This window comes from Cervus elaphus, chromosome 18 (assembly GCF_910594005.1).
Source record: "Cervus elaphus chromosome 18, mCerEla1.1, whole genome shotgun sequence".
NCBI lineage: Eukaryota > Metazoa > Chordata > Mammalia > Artiodactyla > Cervidae > Cervus > Cervus elaphus.
In genome coordinates, this window is record NC_057832.1 from 59872159 (window position 1) to 59892590 (window position 20432).

General features: G+C 36.9%; 1 protein-coding gene across 1 annotated transcript in view; it reads right to left on the reverse strand.

The window, feature by feature from the left end:
* CAPZA2 (capping actin protein of muscle Z-line subunit alpha 2) overlaps positions 1–20432 on the reverse strand; it is a 53784-nt gene that overhangs the window by 21552 nt on the left and 11800 nt on the right. Inside the window, exons 2-3 of the mRNA XM_043872167.1 lie at positions 5504–5567; positions 400–451 (exon numbers count right to left, since the gene is read on the reverse strand). Of these exons, the coding sequence (XP_043728102.1) occupies positions 400–451; positions 5504–5567 (116 nt within the window). The remainder of the gene's footprint in view (positions 1–399; positions 452–5503; positions 5568–20432) is intronic.

The window sequence follows — 20432 nt, forward strand, 5'->3', positions numbered from 1 at the left end:
CTATAGGTTATGATAAGATACTGACTATAGATCCCTGTGCTATATAGTAGTCAGTCCTTCTCAAATATCTATTAGGATCAATCATTTAACAGAAAGTTAAGCTTGCATAAAATTGAAAGTATCACAATTTCAAAAATCAAAGTTTCTAAAATAATTTTATCCAACTGTGCAAATGCCAAAATGTAGTATTAAGTATACAGGCCACACACAATGAATACAGAGTTCCATGTTATAGTTGTGTCTCTATATCCCTCTGTGGTCAAAATATTTCTCTTCTAATCTAGTACATATATATGAACTTGATGTACAAGTATCTGTTTCATGGATTAGCACCTAAAACCCCTTTAAAAGTTTCTCCCATTTCACTTTAGTTAAGTTAATGTAATACATAATACTTACTGGGCTGCTCCTTCCCTGAGAAGATTATCATTATTAAGTAGTAACCGAACATCTGCAAAACAAACATTATGTTTTCAGTATTACTATTTTCCTATATTTGAAATTTCTATGGACTGAATTTAAGTTATTCCCGTCATGTATTAGCCTCCTACCCACCCCCCCAAAATATGTACAGAAGATCAAAATATTACTGTGATGACCAAAATAACCACAGAAACACATCATGGTATTAATAAGAAAAGAAAAGATTTTGGAAAGGAAATAGGAGATGTAACGAAATAAAAATCGTTATTTCAAACGCAGGCAGACTGTAACCACCTATACCTGTAACTTTCTTCTTTGTGTCTCCAAAGAATAAACTGAAGATAAGCTACACCAAAAGGATGATGTGAACAGACCTGCAAAAGATTGAGGACTGTGCCTCTTAATGTGACAATACTAGCATGAGTCTCAAATTAATTTGCTTTATGGATGTAAAAGATTGAGGACTATGCCTGCTGGTGTGACAATACTACCATGAGTCTCAGATGAATCTGCTTTATGGAAAAAGTGATTAAACAAGAAACAGCTTGTGAACACAGTACAGATGTAGGCATTTTGTTTCTCAGGCATCTCATGTTCAACAACAGATGAATGTGTTCAGTTGGATATGGGTAACTACTTTACTTGAATGAGTAATCTCATTTTGGTTGTTGATTCTTAACTTTGTCCTAATTTTAGACTCAACTATGCAGACATGTATATATTAATCATTAAAACAAAGCTAAAACTACAGCTTTTAGTTGGGAAAAAAAATCACAAAATTTCACCAGAAACCAAACAAAATTCTACTCTAGTCTTGGTGTATTTTCTTTCATTATTTTCCCTACACACTTGGCTATTGTACATAATTGCTATCATAAAAATACATATAACAAAGTATCCTAATTTTTTCATTAAATGAAAATAACACAAATAACTTACGAAATTGGTTAAATATAACACAGACAATAGTTCTTATAAATAGTGTAAAATTGGGCTTCTAGTAGATATAATGTAGATATGCATTTATCAACATGGAAATAAATATACAATAAACAGGAAGGACAAAACTCATCATGTGTAGTACTACACTTATGTAATGTTATATACATGAGTCTAAATTTAAATTGCGAAATGTTTGAAGTATTTTATTCAAACAGTGGAGAAGAGAGGGTAGAATTCTGTGTGATTCTAGCTTCTCTTCTGCACTTTAGAAATTTTAGAATGACTACGAATCAATAAAAACATAAAGTTATTCCAAAAGAAAAAATATTGCCTATTCACATACCTCTTTTCAGCAGTAGGTCACAATTTTTTAAAAAAACCTCTTTGACTAACCACTAATATAACTCCAATTTGATTTCTAAACTAACTGATTTTAAACAATGGAAGCTTCTGCCTGAAAAACTACAACAAAGATATTTAAAATTATAGGTATTCCTATCTCACAAAGTAAACTGGCAATTCTACTTGACACATGATTCTTGTATCTTCAGTATTTAAAGCACAAGCATTAACAGTGGTATTGCATGGTAGTGTCTCTTCTCCCATTTAAATGGGAAAATAATTTAAAAGCAGAATCTACTGATCCTGTTATCTTTACTCTGGAAAAAAAAAGTTCAAACTTTTATCATATGTAGAATACAATGAAAGAAATAGAGAAGAATTTGAATAAAATAAAAACTACTCTTAAAGGATGTGGTTTCAAGTCAGACCACACATTAGAACAATGGGTGATGAGTGGGAGTCTAAAAAAAACAAAGAACAGTATACATTTCAGAGCTCCTGCCCAGATAACACATCAGTTCCTGAAAACTAAGACCAAAAATCTATGTTGTAACGATTCTAACACAGTCAATCTGGGAAACAGCATTTGGGAAGCACTAATTTGACAAGATTATGACTCTGCATTTCTAACCTTTGCGGCTTCCATGAAATTATTCTGATGTTAATGTTATCAACAAAAACAGCATAAAAATAATCAAATGTATATGACATTTTTTTCCCTTCAAATATTTAATTCCTTTTTAACACTAATATACTCCTTCAGTTAAAACCTACATAATATCTTATATCCCCCACTTACATTCCACAGCCCAAGGCCAGGCTTACTGTATGGCTTATCCTGAATGCCCAAATCTACTGAACCTCAACACAGAATGTATCAACTCAACATTAAGTTCCAATGAGACTTACAAAAGCAATTCCTAGGACTCATATATTCTTCAAGGGTCTTTCTGATGAACACATTTGTAAGGCATTTAACTCAAAACAGTAAGTGAAAAACTTTCTCTCAGAATTATAATTTATTCTTGGCTCTGTAAATTGTACAGGAGTTTGGGAGCCACTGACTTCAGTGCAATTTCCCCATTATCAATTTAAGTTAAACACCAATTTTGACCCAAGGGAGAAGAGACTCTGTCTTCTTTAATGTCCCAACCATCAAACTTATTAATGTGTATTTAGATTAAAAAGGCTGAATATTAAAACAGAATTTAAGCCCTACAGGAAACAGAAGTATTTTTGAATTCTCCCCAATTTCCCAACTTATTGCTTCAGATTTTATAGTTATCTTGAAAGGGAGATTATTTTAACTTTCAGATTTTTCACAATATAGACTACCATTCTTCCTGAGTGTAGCTCAGTAGTTAAAATTTTTAAATGTGTAACAATTGCCATATGTCACTCTATGTACTAAATTATACATTAATACAGTTTATGGATAATTTAGGGGGTTTTTCTAGGGTATTTTAGGATTTGAAATGGCTGGGCTATTTTAAATTCTAAAAGATGATGCTGTTAAAGGGCTGCATTCAATATGCTAGCAAATTGGGAAAACTCAGCAGTGGCCACAAAACTGGAAAAGGTCAGTTTTCATTCCAATCTCAAAAAAGGGCAATGCCAAAAAATATTCTAACTACCACACAACTGCACTCATTTCACATGCCAGCAAGGTCATGCTCAAAATCCTCCAAGCTAGGCTTCAGCAGTATGTGAACTGAGAACTTCCAGATATATGAGCCGGATTTAGAAAAAGCAGAGGAACCAGAGAACAAATTGTCAACATCTGCTGGATCACAGAAAAAGCAAGGGAATTCCAGAGAAACATCCATCTACTTCTGTTTCACTGACTAAGCTAACGCCTTTGACTGTGTGGATCACAACAAACTGAAAAATTCTTAAAGACATGGGAGTACCAGATCATCGTACCTGTCTCCTGAGAAGCCTGTATGCAGGACATGAAGCAATGGTTAGACCCCGACATGAATAATGGACTGGTTCAAAGTTGGGAAAGGAGTATATGGCTGTACACTGTCACCTTGTTTGCAGAGTACATTACGTGAAAGGCCGGGTTGGATGAAGCACAAGCTGGAATCAAGATTGCCAAGAGAAGTATCAATAACCTCAGATATGCAAATGACACCACCCTTCTGGCAGAAAGCAAAGAGGAACTAAAGAGCCTCTTGATGAAGGCGAAAGAGGAGAGTGAAAAAGCTGACTTAAAACTCAACATTCAAAAAATGAAGATCATGGCATCTGGTCCTATCACGTCATGGCAAATAGATGGGCAAACAATGGAAACAGTTACAGACTATTTTCTTGGGCTCCAAAATCATCACAGATGGTGATTGCAGCCATGAAATTAAGACGCCTGGCTTCATGGAAGATAACCTAAGACAGCATATTAAAAAGCAGAGACATCACTTTGCTGACAAAGGTCTATACAGTCAAAGCTATGGTTTTTCCAGCAGACATGTATGGATGTGAGAGTTAGACCATATAGAAGGTGGTGGTGATGCTTTCAAATTGTGGTGTTTGAGAAGACTCTTGAGTCCCTTGGACTGCAAGGAGATCAAAGCAGTCAATCCTAAAGGAAATCAATCTTGAATTTTCCTTGGAGGGACTGATGCTGAAGTTCCAATACTTCGGCCACGACGTGAAGACCTGACTCATTGGAAAAGACCCTGATGCTAGGAAAGATTGAAGGCAGAAGGAGAAGGGGATGACAGAGGACGAAATGGTCGGATGGCAACACCATCTCAATGGACATGAGTCCATCACATCTCTGGGAGATGGTGAAGGAAAATGGAAGCCTGCTGTGCTGCAGCCCATGGGGTTGCGAAGAGTCAAACACAACTGACTGACTGCACAAGAGCAACAACTTTTGCCTCATTTTTTGACTTGAATTTCAAAACTAATCTTTTCTGACGTGAGATTCCATTATATCTTATGCTATGAATGAAAATGAATGATTAAACTTCTTAAAAAACAGGTTTAAATAGCTTACTCTGGAGTAAAATGTTTAAAAAATGAAACTGAATACCCATGTATAAATTTAATTTTAAGACATAGTAAAGGCCAAATAAATATATATGAAATAGAAGTAACACATTTTAAAAAGTACTTATGGTAGCTTATTCTCAAAACTGTTTTAAAAAAGTTTTGTATAAAGATCACTACAAGCCATTTTCTGCATGACTGTCTCAATGTTTCATCCACATTGTTCTTACCGTTAAAGAGGAAGTATAGTTTTTACAGCAACCAGGAGACTATGTTATATTTAAATTTCTCATCTATGGGTGAGCAATTATAAAACTGTCTGCCATATAGTGTGAGGTTTAAAGAGGCATACTGTTAACTGATTTATGAGCTATAATTTAAACAACAAATTTTTTTACATGTGATGTCATTTTCTAAGCAGATGAAACAGGCATGGTGAAACAGTGTTTCTCCCTTTCTTGGCTGTTCCTATTAATCTACTAAGCTTTTCTTTAAAAGAAATACAAAAAACGCATCTCACAATTCCAAAGAATAGTAAAAATTAAATTTTTCTTGTCTTTTTAAATGATTTAATGTTATTCTTTTAGAGGATTAAAATTTATCAGGTACAATAATCATAAGTCATAAATATATTATATTGTAGACCTTACATAATGCAGATTGACAAAAATTTTCATTGCATTTCAGAAAATACAGATTTTTCTACCCATTCTCTTTAGCTCAGTTACTGGTTATATAATTTATTCTTTAAAGAATGAGTACTGGATACATCAAGCCTTACTGTTATGAATTAAACACTCACCATTAAACACTTCATTAAATTCTCCAGGAGGAGCATGAATGATGAACTTGGCTGCTATACGCACCTGAAACAGAAATGAAGATATAAATGTTACACAGCATAGGCCTCTGCTAAAACAACCAAAGAACCATGCGGAATTATACTGCTTCAAAATTCTATTGAAAATGGCTTAAGATTTTAAAGACTAATTTTTTTTCCACTCAAACACCCTAAGGTTATAATTATTTGATATAATCACAATGCATAAACTGAATGCCGATAAAATATACATATTACATATAACTAATGAATTTAACGATTCAAAGCTGCCTACACAGAAAGATTTTCTTATAAGCAAAATTTTCTTTTAAACTAAACTGGAAAAAAACGACCCATCAAGAAAATTTATATGTATGAAGAATTAAGAAACACTTAGGTACAACAACAAAAATATATGTGTCTATACAGTCACAGATGTGCTTATCTATAAAGTCACAAATTAGTAGAAAGAAAAATGTAGAAAGGAAGAAAGCACAAATTCAAAATGTTTTGAACATGACACCTGACTGAATCTTGGGAAATTTTAGCTCAAAAATAAGTGAGAGACAAATATCAACAGGTATGAAACTGAAAATTGAAACTGTTAGTCACTCAGTTGTGTCCGACTCTTTGTGACCCCACGGACTGTAGCCCGCCAGGCTCCGCTGTCTGTGGAATTCTCCAGGTAAGAATACTGGAGTGGGTTGCCATTCCCTTCTCCAGGGGACTGAACCCGGGTCTCCTGCATTGCAGGCAGATTCTTTTCCGTCTGAGCCACCAGGAAAGTGCCATCAACAGGTATACTGACAGGCATATTTCAAGAGAATACAGGCTGTATTACAGAGATTAATACTAATGAATACATACATAATACATACATACATATATATATATATATGTTTTGAAAGGTTAGATGACAAGCCCAGTATTATCATTTAGTGAAGAAATTATGACTAATTATAATAATTTTCCAACCACTATACAATAGCCTTCAACTAAGCTGATCAGTGATCTTGTCAGAAATGTACATTCATGAGCCCTACCCAACCCACTGAATTAGATTCTGGTAATGAGGCCCAGAAAACACTACTCAGAGAAGCTTTTCAGGTGATATTTAAAATACCCGCTCAAGTAGTCACTGAATTAAGGGACCACACTTGGCAGAAACAAAAGCCTTATTTCATATTGTCCACTTGTCACTGCTCTGCTGTGGAAACTAAAAATAATGGAAAAAGAAATAATCCTAGAGCTAGTAAAGAAATCAAATTTACTGTTAAAAGCATTTCAACAAATAAAAACATCAGGTTTTCTTCTAACAGGTATTTTAGGAAGAAATACCAATTCTATACTAATTACTTCAGAAAACAGAAGTGAAAACAACTTCCAATTTTTTAAAAAAGAACAGCATTATCTTATACCAAAGACTAAAATACTATAAGAAACACAACTCAGAGACCAAAACCCTCCTGAAGGTAAATGCAAAAATCCTCTCAATAAAATATTAGCAAATTTAATTAAATTATATATAGAAAGGATAACACATCACAACCAAGTGGAGTTTATCCTGGAAATTTAGGGCTGTTTCAATATTTGAAAATAAATGATAGCAATTCATGATATCAACTGATTAAAGATGAAAAGCCACAACTACCTCAATAGAAACAGAAAATTATTTAATAACATTCAACAACCAATAATGGTAAAAATTCTTAGCAAACTAAAAAGACAGTGTTTTTAATCTGATAAAAGATATTTTCAACAAAGCCTATAGCTAACATCATCCTTAATGGTCAAAGACTGAAAGCTCCCTCCTAAAATCAGGAACAAGACAAGAATGTCTGTTTTCATCCCTCCTATTTAACATCATACTGAGATCTTAGTGCAATAAGGTAAGAAAAAGGAATGAAAGGCAATTTCATAAATAAAACTTTCTACTTGCAAACATGATTCTTTCCAATGAAAAATCCAAAGGAGTCTTAAACAAATAAAGAAAACTACTCAATGACCTAAAGAACTTTCTTGGAGGAGGAAATGACAACCCACTTCAGTATTCTTGCCTGGAAAATTCCATGGACAGAGGATCCTGGCAGGCTACAGTCCATGGGGTTGCAAAGAGTTGGACAAGACTAAGCAAGAGGAGCAAGCAAGAACCTATAACTTAGGTAAAAATCTAACAAAATATATGCAAGACTAATATCCTGAGAACTACACAAAACTGATGAAAGAAATCAAAGAAGCTCTGAATAAACAGATATGCTGGGTTCATGGATTGGAAGTCTCCTTATTGTAAAATAACAAATTTTCCTCAAACTATTCTACAGATTCAATGAATGCCCAATCAAAATTCAAGAAGAATTTCTTTGATACATATCAAGTTGATTCTAACACCAATGCTTCCTATACTATTAATTTTCTACATTTTAAGAATCCAATGAATGAAGATTATTTTGGCTATGTATTAATACTGCCTCCCTTAAATGCAAGCAAGATCAAGAAATCATTCTGATGCCCAGAACAACCATAAACACCACCAAAGTATTAAAATAAAAGAAAAGATTTTGGCTAGAAAATTAGAGGGAATAAATATTATTCACACCCTCAGTAGTAAATGGGCTTCCCTTGTGGCTCAGCTGGTAAAGAATTTGCCTGCAATGTGGAAGACCTGGGTTTGATCCCTGGGTTGGCAAGATCCCCTGGAGAAGGGAAAGGCTACCCACTCCAGTATTCTGGTCTGGAGAAATCCATGGACTGTATAGTCCATGGGGTTGCAAACAGTTGGACACCACTGAGAAACTTTCACTTTCAGTAATAAACGCAAAGTAATAATGGCGGATGAAAGAGAACAGCCAAAACAATTCTGAAAAAGAACTAAGCTGGAGAGTTCACACCACCTAAGCTGCAGTCACATACAGATCACAATGGGACAGAATACAAAGCCCAAAATAAACCCATATCCCTCAGTCAATTGATCTTTGACAAAGGAGGCAAGAATATACAATGGAGAAAAGACAGTCTCTTCAGCAAGTGGTGTTAGGAAAGCCACATGTAAATCAATGAAGTTAGAACACTGGCTCACATCAAAACACAAAATGGCTTAAAATACATATAAACTCAAAATGGCTTAAAGATTTAAATATAAGACATGATATCATAAAATTCCTAGAAGAGAACATAGGCGAAACATTCTCTAACCTAAATCTTACCAACGTTTTCATGAATCAGTCTCCCAAGACAAAAGAAATAAAAGCAAAAATAAAAAATGGGACCCAATCAAACTTTTATGCTTTTGCACAGCAAAGGAAACCATAAATAAAACAAAAAAACATCCTATTTGGGAGAAAATATTTGCAAATGATGTGACCAATAAGGGCTTCGTTTCCAAAATATAATGCAAACATCTCATACAACTCAACAACAACACAAGTGAATCAAAAAATGGGCAGAAAACCTAAATAGACACTTCTCCAAGAAAGACATACAGATAACCAATAGACATGAAAAGATTCTAATCAAAATTACAGTGAGGTACCACCTCACAGGTCAGAATGACCACTGTTAAAAAAAATCTACAAATAATAAATGCTGCGGAGAGGGTGTGCAGAAAAGGGAACCCTCCTACACTGTTGGTGGGACTGTAAATTGATGCAGCCGCTATGGAAAACAGCACAGAAGTTCCTTAAAAAAACTAATAGAGCTGTCAAAGAACCACAAGCCCACTCCTGGGTATGTATCTGAACAAAACTATAACTGAAAATGAAACATATACCACAGAGTTCATAGCAGCACCACTCACAATGGCCAATACATGGAAGCAGCTAAATATCCATCAAGAGCTGAATGGATAAAGAAGATGAGGCACACACACACACAGCCGTAAGGAGGAAGGAAATAATGTCACCAGTAGCAACACAAACGGACCTAGAGATTACCATACTAAGGAAAGGAAGACAGAAAGACAAATACCATAGAATATCACTTATATATAGAATCTAAAATATGACACCGGTGAACATACCTACAAACAAAAACAGACTCCAAATACAGAGAACAGACTTATGTTTTGGGGGGCACCAGGCCAAGGACGGATTGGGAGTTTGGGATTAGGAGTTGCAAACTACTATATACAAGATGCACAAACAGCAAGGTCTTACTGCAGAACACAAGGAACTATATACAATACCCTGTAATAAACCACAATGAAAAAGAAAAATATACTAATAAAAAGTATTAAAAAAAAGTTACAGTCATTAAGATAGCATGGTATTGGCAAAGGAATAGATAATGAATGGAACAGAGCTGACAGCCAAAAAAATATATCCCACATGTATATAGCCAAATGATTTTTGACAAAGGTTCAAAGGCAATTCAATGTTGAAAAATATCTTTTCAACAAATGATATCCAAACAATTAGATATGCATGAGCAAAAAATACACTGCAACCTCACTCTTTACCAAAAAAAAATTACCTCAAAATGGATCATAGCTCTAAATGAAAAATATAGAAATTAACAAAAATTAAAAGGAAATGGAAGAAAAACCTTCATGATCTGGGGTTAGGCAAAAAGTTACTAGATGTGACACTAAAACCATAAGCCATTAAAAAAAGCTGACAAGCTGGACCTTACTGAAATTAAAAACTTATGCTGTTATCGACATTAAAAAAACGAAAGAAGAATTGATGCTTTCAAACTGTGGTTTTGGAGAAAGCTCTTCAGAGTCCCTTGGACTGCAAGGAGATCAAAGGAGTCAATCCTAAAGGAAAACAATCCTGAATATTCATTGAAGCAACTGATGTTGAAGCTGAAGCTCCAATACTTTGGCCACCTGGTGCAAAGAGCAGACTCACTGGAAAACACCCTGATGGTGGGAAAGACTGAAGGCAGGAGGAGAAGGGGATGAGAGAGGACAAGATGATTGGATGGCATGACTGACTCAATGGACAAGAGTTTGAGCTAACTCTGGGAGATGGTGAACAGAGAAGCCTAGCGTGCTGCAATACATGGGGTTGCAAAGAGTCAGACACAACTGAGCTACTGAACAATAACAACAACAAAAGAATGAAAAGACAGGCTATAAATTGGAGAGTGTGTGTTAGTTGCTCAGTCATATCCGACTCTTTGCCACCCCATGGACTGTACCCCGCCAGGCTCCTCTATTCATGGAATGCCCCAAGAAAGAATAGTGGAGTGGGTTGCCATTCCCTTCTCCAGGGGATCTTCCCGAACCTGGGGATCGAACCCTGGTCTCCTGCATTGCAGGTGGATTCTTTACCATCTGAGTCACCATAAACTGGAGAAAATATCAGCAAATCACATATCCAATAAACAATTTGTATCTGGAACATATACTATCAAAATATAACAGGAAGAAAACAGTAAACAAAAGACGTGAACACACTCCATCAAAGAAGATAACAGAAGATAGATAAATGCAAAAAAGGTTGTGCAATATCATTAATTACTAGGAAAATAAATATTAAAATCATGAAACACCATTATATACCTAATAGAATGGCTAAAATAAACAAGACTGATAATACCAAGTGCTGGTGAGGATACAAAATGACTAGAGCTCTAAAACATTGCTTTGGCAATGCAAAATGGTACAATTGGTATAGAAAACAGGTTAGCAATTTCTTATAAACACACATCATATGACACAACAATCCCACTTCCAGGTATCTTAACTCTGTGTTTCCACAAAAATCTAAGCAAAATTGCTCAAAACCAGGAACAATCCACAACTGAAATGTCTACATATGGGTGAATGAGTAAGTGATAATGCATCTATGCAATGGAATACTAACCAGCAACGAAAAGGAACAAATTACCAATACATGCAACAACTTGGATGAATCTCAAAAGCCTTGTGCTGAATGAAACAAACCAGTCTCAGAAGGTTACACGGCAGTGATAGAAGTTTCCATTTATAAGATATTTTCAAATAAACAATATTTTATAGCAAGGGAGAACAGATTAATGGCTGCTAGGGGCTGGGAGAAGTGGGTGTGAACACAATGGGAGAAGTGAAGGAAAGGAAGAAAATGAGGCAGTTTTGGGGGGTGATGGAATCACTTTATATCTTGATTCTGGTAATAGGTACATGCATCTATACACATGTTAAAAGTCATAAAACAGAAGGGCACACTTCTATATGCTAATTAAAAATATATATTTCATGTGTTTTCAAATTATTTTCTTCTAAACTGTTTAAAAGTATTATTAAAATCAAAAGGCAAAATATAAAAAATAAGTGATTTTAAATAGGCATGGGTGGTATATGGAATGGAAGATAGCATATGTTAAACATACACTGGAATCTACTATGTCTATATAAATGTCTTAACTTCCTTTGTTCCCTTATGCCTCTCTCTTCTATTGGGGTAAATGTAAGAAAGCATTAAAAACAAAGTCTTAACCACTACCACAGGCAACAAATAAAAATTGTGGTAACCTGCTCATGAATTTATCAAATATTTCTTTTGGAAACTTTTAGAATTTTGAAGAAATTGTTTTTACTAGCTCTAAAGACTTACACACTACCAATAAGCTGACAAAATTAAAAGTACTGATAGCAAGCAGTATATTATACATATATACATATATATAATACACAACATAGCATATTTAGTGAAATGATTAATTGTTGAGTTTTATTTTAGTTGTTTCAATAAAAAATACATATCATTTAGACTTTTATTCAGTTCTATTTTGGTTTTCTACCAAGAAAGCAAAACTGCTCTATATTTTCTCATCTTAGACTTATTTGTCCATGTTATTGCACAAAATGCATACAGTAACCAAAAAGAGTTAACAGACAGCTCACAATAACCAAACTGAATGGTGGGTCAAAAGAAGTGCCACTGAGTATTTAGAAGTCATGAGAGCTGACTGAGAATCCAAAACACAACTTGGACTTTACCAGCTATAACTGAAGCATCTTCATCTGGTCTTTGTGAATTTCAAAAGACGATCTGATTTTTGGATTTCTCAACTGCTAAAGAAAATAAAATGTGTCCACCGCAGTAAAGGATTACTTATCTTCCTGAGAAACTGTTTTATCATCAGGGTATTATAAACACTGCTACAGACTAAACATTCACCTACAGCCATCTTTCCTAGCTAACTTTAAAAAAAAAATTATTTATTCTAGCCCACATCCAATCCAAGAAAGAAAAGAAAAGTCATACAAGTTAACAAGAAGAGGTCCCAAGAGTAGAACTAAAGTCTGAAAATAATGAAACACAAACTTCCTCAAAGTTTCTCTAACACACATGGAGCTATACTCAATCTACAGCTGCGAATATTACAGTTTTTCTGGACAAGCCCTAGTACACTCCTAGGCCAACAGCAAAATCTCCTACATTAACCATCATCTTCTTCCACATGATATTATTCAAAGTCAGTTCAGTTCAGTCATTCAGTCATGTCCGATTCTTTGCAACCCCATGGACTGCAGCAGGAGGCTTCCCTGTCCATCACCAACTCCCGGACCTTGCTCAAATTCATGTCCATCGAGTGGGATATGCCATCCAACCATCTCATCCTCTGTTGTCCCCTCTGCCCTCAATCTTTCCCAGCATCAGGGTCTTTTCCAATGAGTCAGTACTTTGCAACAGTTGGCCAAAGTATTGAAGCTTCAGAAGCTTCAGCGTCAGCATCAGTCCTTCCAATGAACATTCAGGACTGATCTCCTTCAGGATGGACTGGTTGGATCTCCTTGCAGTCCAAGAGACTCTCAAGAGTCTTCTTCAACACCATAGCTCAAGAGCATCAATTTTTCAGCGCTCAGCATTCTTCACAGTCCAACTCTCATATCCATACATGACTACTGGGAAAACCATAGCCTTGACCAGACGGACCTTTGTTGGCAAAGTAACGTCTCTGCTTTTTAATATGCTGTCTAGGTTGGTCATAACTTTCCTTCCAAGAAGTAAGCCTTTTAATTTCATGGCTGCAGTGACCACCTGCAGTGATTTTGGAGCCCCCCAAAATAGAGTATAGTATAGTTCAGTACTCTTAAAATTAGCTCTGGAATACAGACATTTTCACATTACATGTACCAAAGTGGTACAACGGTGGCTTATGCCCATGTATTTCTGTGTTTTCTGCAGTACATTCACTTCTCCACATCAACATTGTTTCTCTTCCCCTGGAATTCATCCCTCCCCTTTCTACTCTGCTCAACTCAAAAAGCAGCGCAACAGCAAGAAAAAGCTAGTTCCTAGTTCTGTGACAGCAACGTACAGTTAACCCGTGGGTTTTCATCTAAGCTAAGACAAATGATTTTTGTCTGCACCCATGTTTTAACTTCTGTAAATCTCCATTTCTCATAGGCAAATTAAGGGAGATAACACACATCATTATTTCTTCCTTTTAATTTAAAACTCTTGTGTCTGTAAGATAAAATATTATCTACAGTTACCTTCTGAGAAAACTGCTACTACCTTTAATTCATGGAAAAAAAAAAAAAACAAACAACCCAGAGATTGAGAACTGGGATCTGAATGATTTCTTCAGAGGAAGTCTAAGGCTTTTAGGAGCTGCCTCCCAAAACAGCATAACCTTTCTATGATGGTTCAGAAGAAACACCCCAAATATCTGGACAATCTCTTCTACTACTTCGATTACCACACGCAGCAACAGCTGTAAAACCTATATACCTATTACAACTTCTTTCAAGATCAAGATCCACTTTTCTAAATATAACTCAGTTATTAGAAATCTCCACTAAGTGCCTCAAAGATATCTCAGACTTGTCTCAACCAAAGCTACTCCCTCTGTTATTCATAGAAATTACTGGCACCCCAGATACCATGCTACACTTTTCCTTTTTTCCCACAGTCAGTCACATGATTGAGTGTCTCTCTCTCTCAAATCTAACCTTTTGTTTGATTCCATTTCATTCAGACCCAGTCACTTTCTGGATTGTTACAACTGCCTTGCCTCCAGTCTTATCTCCAAAAGTCATTTTCCACTCTGCCACCAGATTGGTATTTTTCAATGAAAATTCCTATTGCTTTTTTTCCTGTTTAAATCATGTAATGGTTGCCCACTGCCAACAAGGTAAAGTCTAAAGTCTTCAGCATGACATATAAGGCCTTTCTAAATCTGAAGGCTGTAAAATGTACTGTTAACAGCATAAACCGTAAATAAGACTGTATGTATGCAGACTACAGCTCCACTGACTCTTACTTACATGACCAAAAACATATTAAACTCCGTTCCCTCACCTGCAGTGAAGATAATGCATTTAGAAAAGCACCTGGCACAGAGCATGCACTCAATTAACAGCTATTACCTTTTTATGCTACTTCCTAGCTCCTACAACATCCCATATATACACAGTACTGAAGTCTCACTACTCCATTCTCTCTTTCAGATGAGAACTCTCATCTCTCATGCTTCCACATCACTGCATATGTTTTGGTCACCTTTTATCTACTATGATTAAATTGTACACAGCAGTAAAATATCTTAAACCTTGCAAATTTTCATAAGAAAAGGTCACATAGAAAGAAAAACTCAAAGATCAAATTATGCTATTAAAACATCTTGACGTATTTAGTACAGCAGTCATTAGCATATACTTCTGATAAAGCATTAGTACTACTACTGAGAACTGCAGTATAAAGGCTAAAATTAAAGCCCAGTTTTATGTGTGCCGTGACATTAGGGGGAAAACGGGAGGACCTTGAATAGCCTGACCCCAAGTTCCCATGCTCAATCTGCTCCTGCAGATAAGGTTTCTAGCCAGTCGACCCTCTTTATCACAGGGAACAGACACAGTTCCTGCTTACCCCTGGGTAGTGGGCTTCAGTTCCCTGCCAGCCTGGGGAATTATTCAAACTAGTCAATCACATCCTCCTGCTGGAACCAGGGATCACTCTAGCCTCTTGATACTGCAGTTTGCCTCCATGGCCTCTGCTTATTCACTCTGTCCCCATTCTTCTCCTGGGCTATTTGAGTATATGTATTAATAGACTGCTACCCATCTCATCTCTCCAACGTCAGGGGTTGTGTGTTCAGCCATCCCTATAGGCCTATAGCAGGAACCCCTCCCTCGTCAATGGAGTGAAGATGAGGCTGATAAACAGGATCTCACTTCTCTAGAAGCTTGAATTTCAGATGTTAATTGGGGACTGAGAAGCAAGGAATTCAGTTATTTAAAATATATTGGACTAGCCCAAAAGTTTATTCAGGTTTTTCTGTTAACGTCATAAGGAAAAACCCAAATGAACTTTTTGGCCAACCCAATATTTTAAACAAGCAAATAAGCTGACATATAGTTCCAACATTAGAAGGGCATGAGATTCTTCATATAGCTTCTCTATTTTTATTTGAGACATAAATTCACAAGCATGCTTATCTAGTTTTCCATCCTCCATGGATCTGAAGAAAAAGGAAAGCTTGACAGTTATACTTACAACACTAAAAACAGGCTGACAACGGCTGCAGAAAACAAAGTTCTTTTATAGGAATAAAAAAAAAATAGGAATCAAATCTCTTGAAAAAAGAGCTCTAAAATTCCTAGGACATGAATTTTTATTTAAGAATAACTACATGCTTACATCAATAAACTTCTCAGTTCAGTTCAGTTGCTTAGTCATGTCCAACCCTTGCGACCCTATGGACTACAGCATGCCAGGCCTCTCTGTCCATCAACAACTCCCAGAGTTTACTAAAACTCAGGTCCATTGAGTCGGTGATGCCATCCAACCATCATCCTCTGTTGTCCCCTTCTTCTCCCGCCTTCAATCTTTCCCAGCATCAGGGTCTTTTCCAATGACTCAGTTCTTTGCATCAGGTGGCCACAGTATTGGAGTTTCAGCTTCAGCATCAGTCTTTCCAATGAACACCCAGGACTTATCTCCTTCAGGATGGACTGGTCGGATCTCCTTACAGTCCAAGGGACTCTCAAGAGTCTTCTCCAACATCACAGTTCAAAAGCATCAATTCTTCAGCCCTCAGCTTTCTTTATAGTCCAGCTCTCACATCCATACATGATTACTGGAAAAAGCATATCTTTGACTAGACGGACCTTTGTTGGCAAAGTAATGGCTCTGCTTTTTAATATGCTGTCTAGGTTGGTCATAGCTTTTCTTCCAAGGAGCAAGCGTCTTTCAAGTGCATGGCTGCATGGCTTCTCAGATAAAAATATAGATCAGAATTTTCCATTATTGGATGATGTAGATTAAACATTTCAAAATCTCCAGAATTACTGTAACCCTACTGGTTGACTGAGTAATTGGGAAAAGTCTTATGCATGTGGCCAGTGGAGTGCAAGAAGAATCAGAGGCTCTTTCACAATTTTAGGCAACCTCGTCCAGTCTTCTCTACTCCTTGACCTACAGAAAACTATTTGCTAGTTCAGAAATAAGAAGATAAAGTTAGTTTATTAAATAATGAGAAATAGGGCTTCCCTGGTGGCTCGGTGGTAAAGAATCCTCCTGCCAATGAAGGTGACATGGGTTCTACCCCTGGTCTGGGAAGATCACACATGCCATGGGGCAACTAAGCCTGTGCTCCAGAACTACTGAAGCCAGGGCACCCTAGAGCCCATGCTCCGCAGCAAGAGAAGCCACCATAATGAGGACCCTGCACACTGCAACTAAAGAGTAGCCTCCACTTGCCAAAACTAGAGAAAAGCCCATGCAGCAATGCAGACCCAGCACAGTCCAAGATAAATAAACAAACAAACAAACAGTGAGAAATTGTCTTCCACAGAGCAAATCAGAAGGCCTGAAAGTGAAATGTACTTCCTCAAAAATGAACACTCTACCATGTGCTCAAACTTCTTCGGACCATGATCCTCACAAATATCTAAAGAAAATGGACGGAGTTTGGTTGTAAAGCATTAAATCATTTGGACAAGGGAAAGGTAAGGATATTCATCTTTCAATATCAAATAAAGTTGATTCCACTATTCTTAGAATTACCAAAGCCTTTCCCTAGAAAGGAGGGAATGCTATCTTTTCCACTGAGTAAAAATACTATTCATTCTCATAAATCTAATAGGAAATTGTCTACTACTCTCCACCAGCCATTACTTTCTTTTTGTGAATGTCAGTAGATAGTTACCTAGGACCAGAGGGGTCTCACAGTGAAAGACGTGCTATGTTAATGCTGGGAAGCTGCCTGCACAAATCATTCCTCATGTGCTACAGGCGAGAGGAGCTGAAGCCCCTCATATTGGGCAGTGCATTCCACAGCTTGAGCCTACAGACAGAAATGTTTCTCTGAACATTTTTCAATTTGATTGAGAGACTATGTGATGAGCAAAACAAATCATACTGATGAATTATGTGGCACCTGCACATTATGTTGGACCAGTATGTGTAGAAGCCAAACTGCCACAGTGATGGAACGAGATCAGTCACAACGCCTAGAAAGAGGACTACTTCTGGTTAAACCCATGGAGCAAGGATGGCGTACTTTTCTAAAGGAATTCCTAATTCCGTGGTACTCTCAATGCTGCAGCAGATACAAACGGGAGATAAGCACATTTGGTACAGGAAGCTGCGATCAAAACCCTTGGCAAAAGTAGGGCACAGATTAATGATCTAGACAAATATCAACAGAATACTCAACTGCTGTCTTGGGTGATCTCTAAGAACACATTGAGTATCATACAATGAATACAGTACACTACACTGAGTGTTACCTGGACTGTAGTTTTAGGACTATGCTCTTAAAACCTACCATCTTATCTACACTGCTGAATAAGCCAGAAAAAATTCTCAGGGAAGGAGAAGAAAGGGTAAGTGGGCTGATAAACTCCATACGTGGCTTTCTGCTTTGTAGTCCTTAACTCTGTCTATTAGTGTATAGAAAGCACCCTTCTCAAGTGAAGCCAAGCTTCATGGTGAAATGCCATGGATAGAGGAGAAGGCAATGGCAACCCACTCCAGTACTCTTAAAGCCCATGGACAGAGGAGCCTACTGGGCTGCAGTCCATGGGGTGGCAAACAGTTGGACATGACTAAGCGACTTCTCTTTCACTTTTCACTTTCATGCACTGGAGAAGGAAATGGCAACCCACTCCAGGGTTCTTATGTGGAGAATCCCTGCGACGGCGGAGCCTGGTGGGCTGCCATTGGACACGACTGAAGTGACTTAGCAGCAGCCATGGATAGACGTGATTAGATTCCCTAGGCCTACACTGCCTCTTTAAGATACATCTGTTACTGGAAGAGGTGAGCAACTGGCAGTGCTACTTCAACTCTGTGATCACCAGCTACAACAGGAAAGTACAATAGAGTGGGGAATTTACCATGGGTTGCCAATCAACTATTGGTAAATTTATAAAAGCTGTTGGCATAAGTAATGTCAACTTGTGTCTATGAGTTCTCCAGATTTTTCTGATGCTTCTGCTGGGCACTGTGAATTGGCAAAATTTTTACAAACACTAAGGCAAAATCCAGGAGACTTCTGATTGTCTGAGGAAAACATTAATTCTTAAGCAAGAAATGGAGTCTTCCATTTATATCTGTTTCCAAAGCAGAAATAAATATATTAAGTTGACAAAAATTTTAAAAAGATTTAAGCAATTGAGAAAAAGGAGATAAAAAGTACAAAAAGCAGACAGTGCATGTGCAGAAAAGCATATGCACACCACAAAAAATAGTTATCTAGAACCATTAAGTTTAGAGGCAAACAGACCTGCACTCTACAGGAGCTCCAAAGTAAACTGCATAGGAAATACTTATATGAAAAATTACCTTAAATTCAACTTAGCTAAGCATCCTGTATTTTGTCTGAGAACCCTACCTACAACGCCTCTAAGTTCTGTATGTTGGACATTTCCCCACATACTCATTTCCTCCTTGATCAAGGCAAGAGACAGGGTAGAGATTTCCCAAATCTAGATGCCTAGTAGAGTTGCTGGCAAAGTTTTTGAAAAAATACAGATTTCCATGTTCCATTCCCAGGTAGCACAGTGGTAAAGAAGCCGCATGCCAATGCAGGAGACGGTAAGAAATGAGGGTTGAACTCTCCGACATAAATCACAGCAAGATCCTCTATGACCTACCTCCCAGAATATTGGAAATAAAAGCAAAACTAAACAAATGGGACCTAATGAAACTTAAAAGCTTTTGCACTACAAAGGAGACTATAAGCAAGGTGAAAAGACAGCCCTCAGATTGGGAGAAAATAATAGCAAATGAAGAAACAGACAAAGGATTAATCTCAAAAATATACAAGCAACTCCTGCAGCTCAATTCCAGAAAAATAAATGACCCAATCAAAAAATGGGCCAAAGATCTAAACAGACATTTCTCCAAAGAAGACATACAGATGGCTAACAAACACATGAAAAGATGCTCAACATCACTCATTATTAGAGAAATGCAAATCAAAACCACAATGAGGTACCATTACTCGCCAGTCAGGATGGCTGCTATCCAAAAGTTGACAAGCAATAAATGCTGGAGAGGGTGTGGAGAAAAGGGAACCCTCTTACACTGTTGGTGGGAATGCAAACTAGTACAGCCGCTATGGAAAACAGTGTGGAGATTTCTTAAAAAACTGGAAATAGAACTGCCATATGACCCAGCAATCCCACTTCTGGGCATCCACACTGAGGAAACCAGATCTGAGACACGTGCACCCCAATGTTCATCGCAGCACTGTTTATAATAGCCAGGACATGGAAGCAACCTAGATGCCCATCAGCAGATGAATGGATAAGGAAGCTGTGGTACATATACACCATGGAATATTACTCAGCCGTTAAAAAGAATTCATTTGAATCAGTCCTAATGAGATGGATGAAACTGGAGCCCATTATACAGAGTGAAGTAAGCCAGAAAGATAAAGATCATTACAGCATACTAACACATATATATGGAATTTAGAAAGATGGCAACGATAACCCTCTATGCAAAACAGAAAAAGAGACACAGAAATA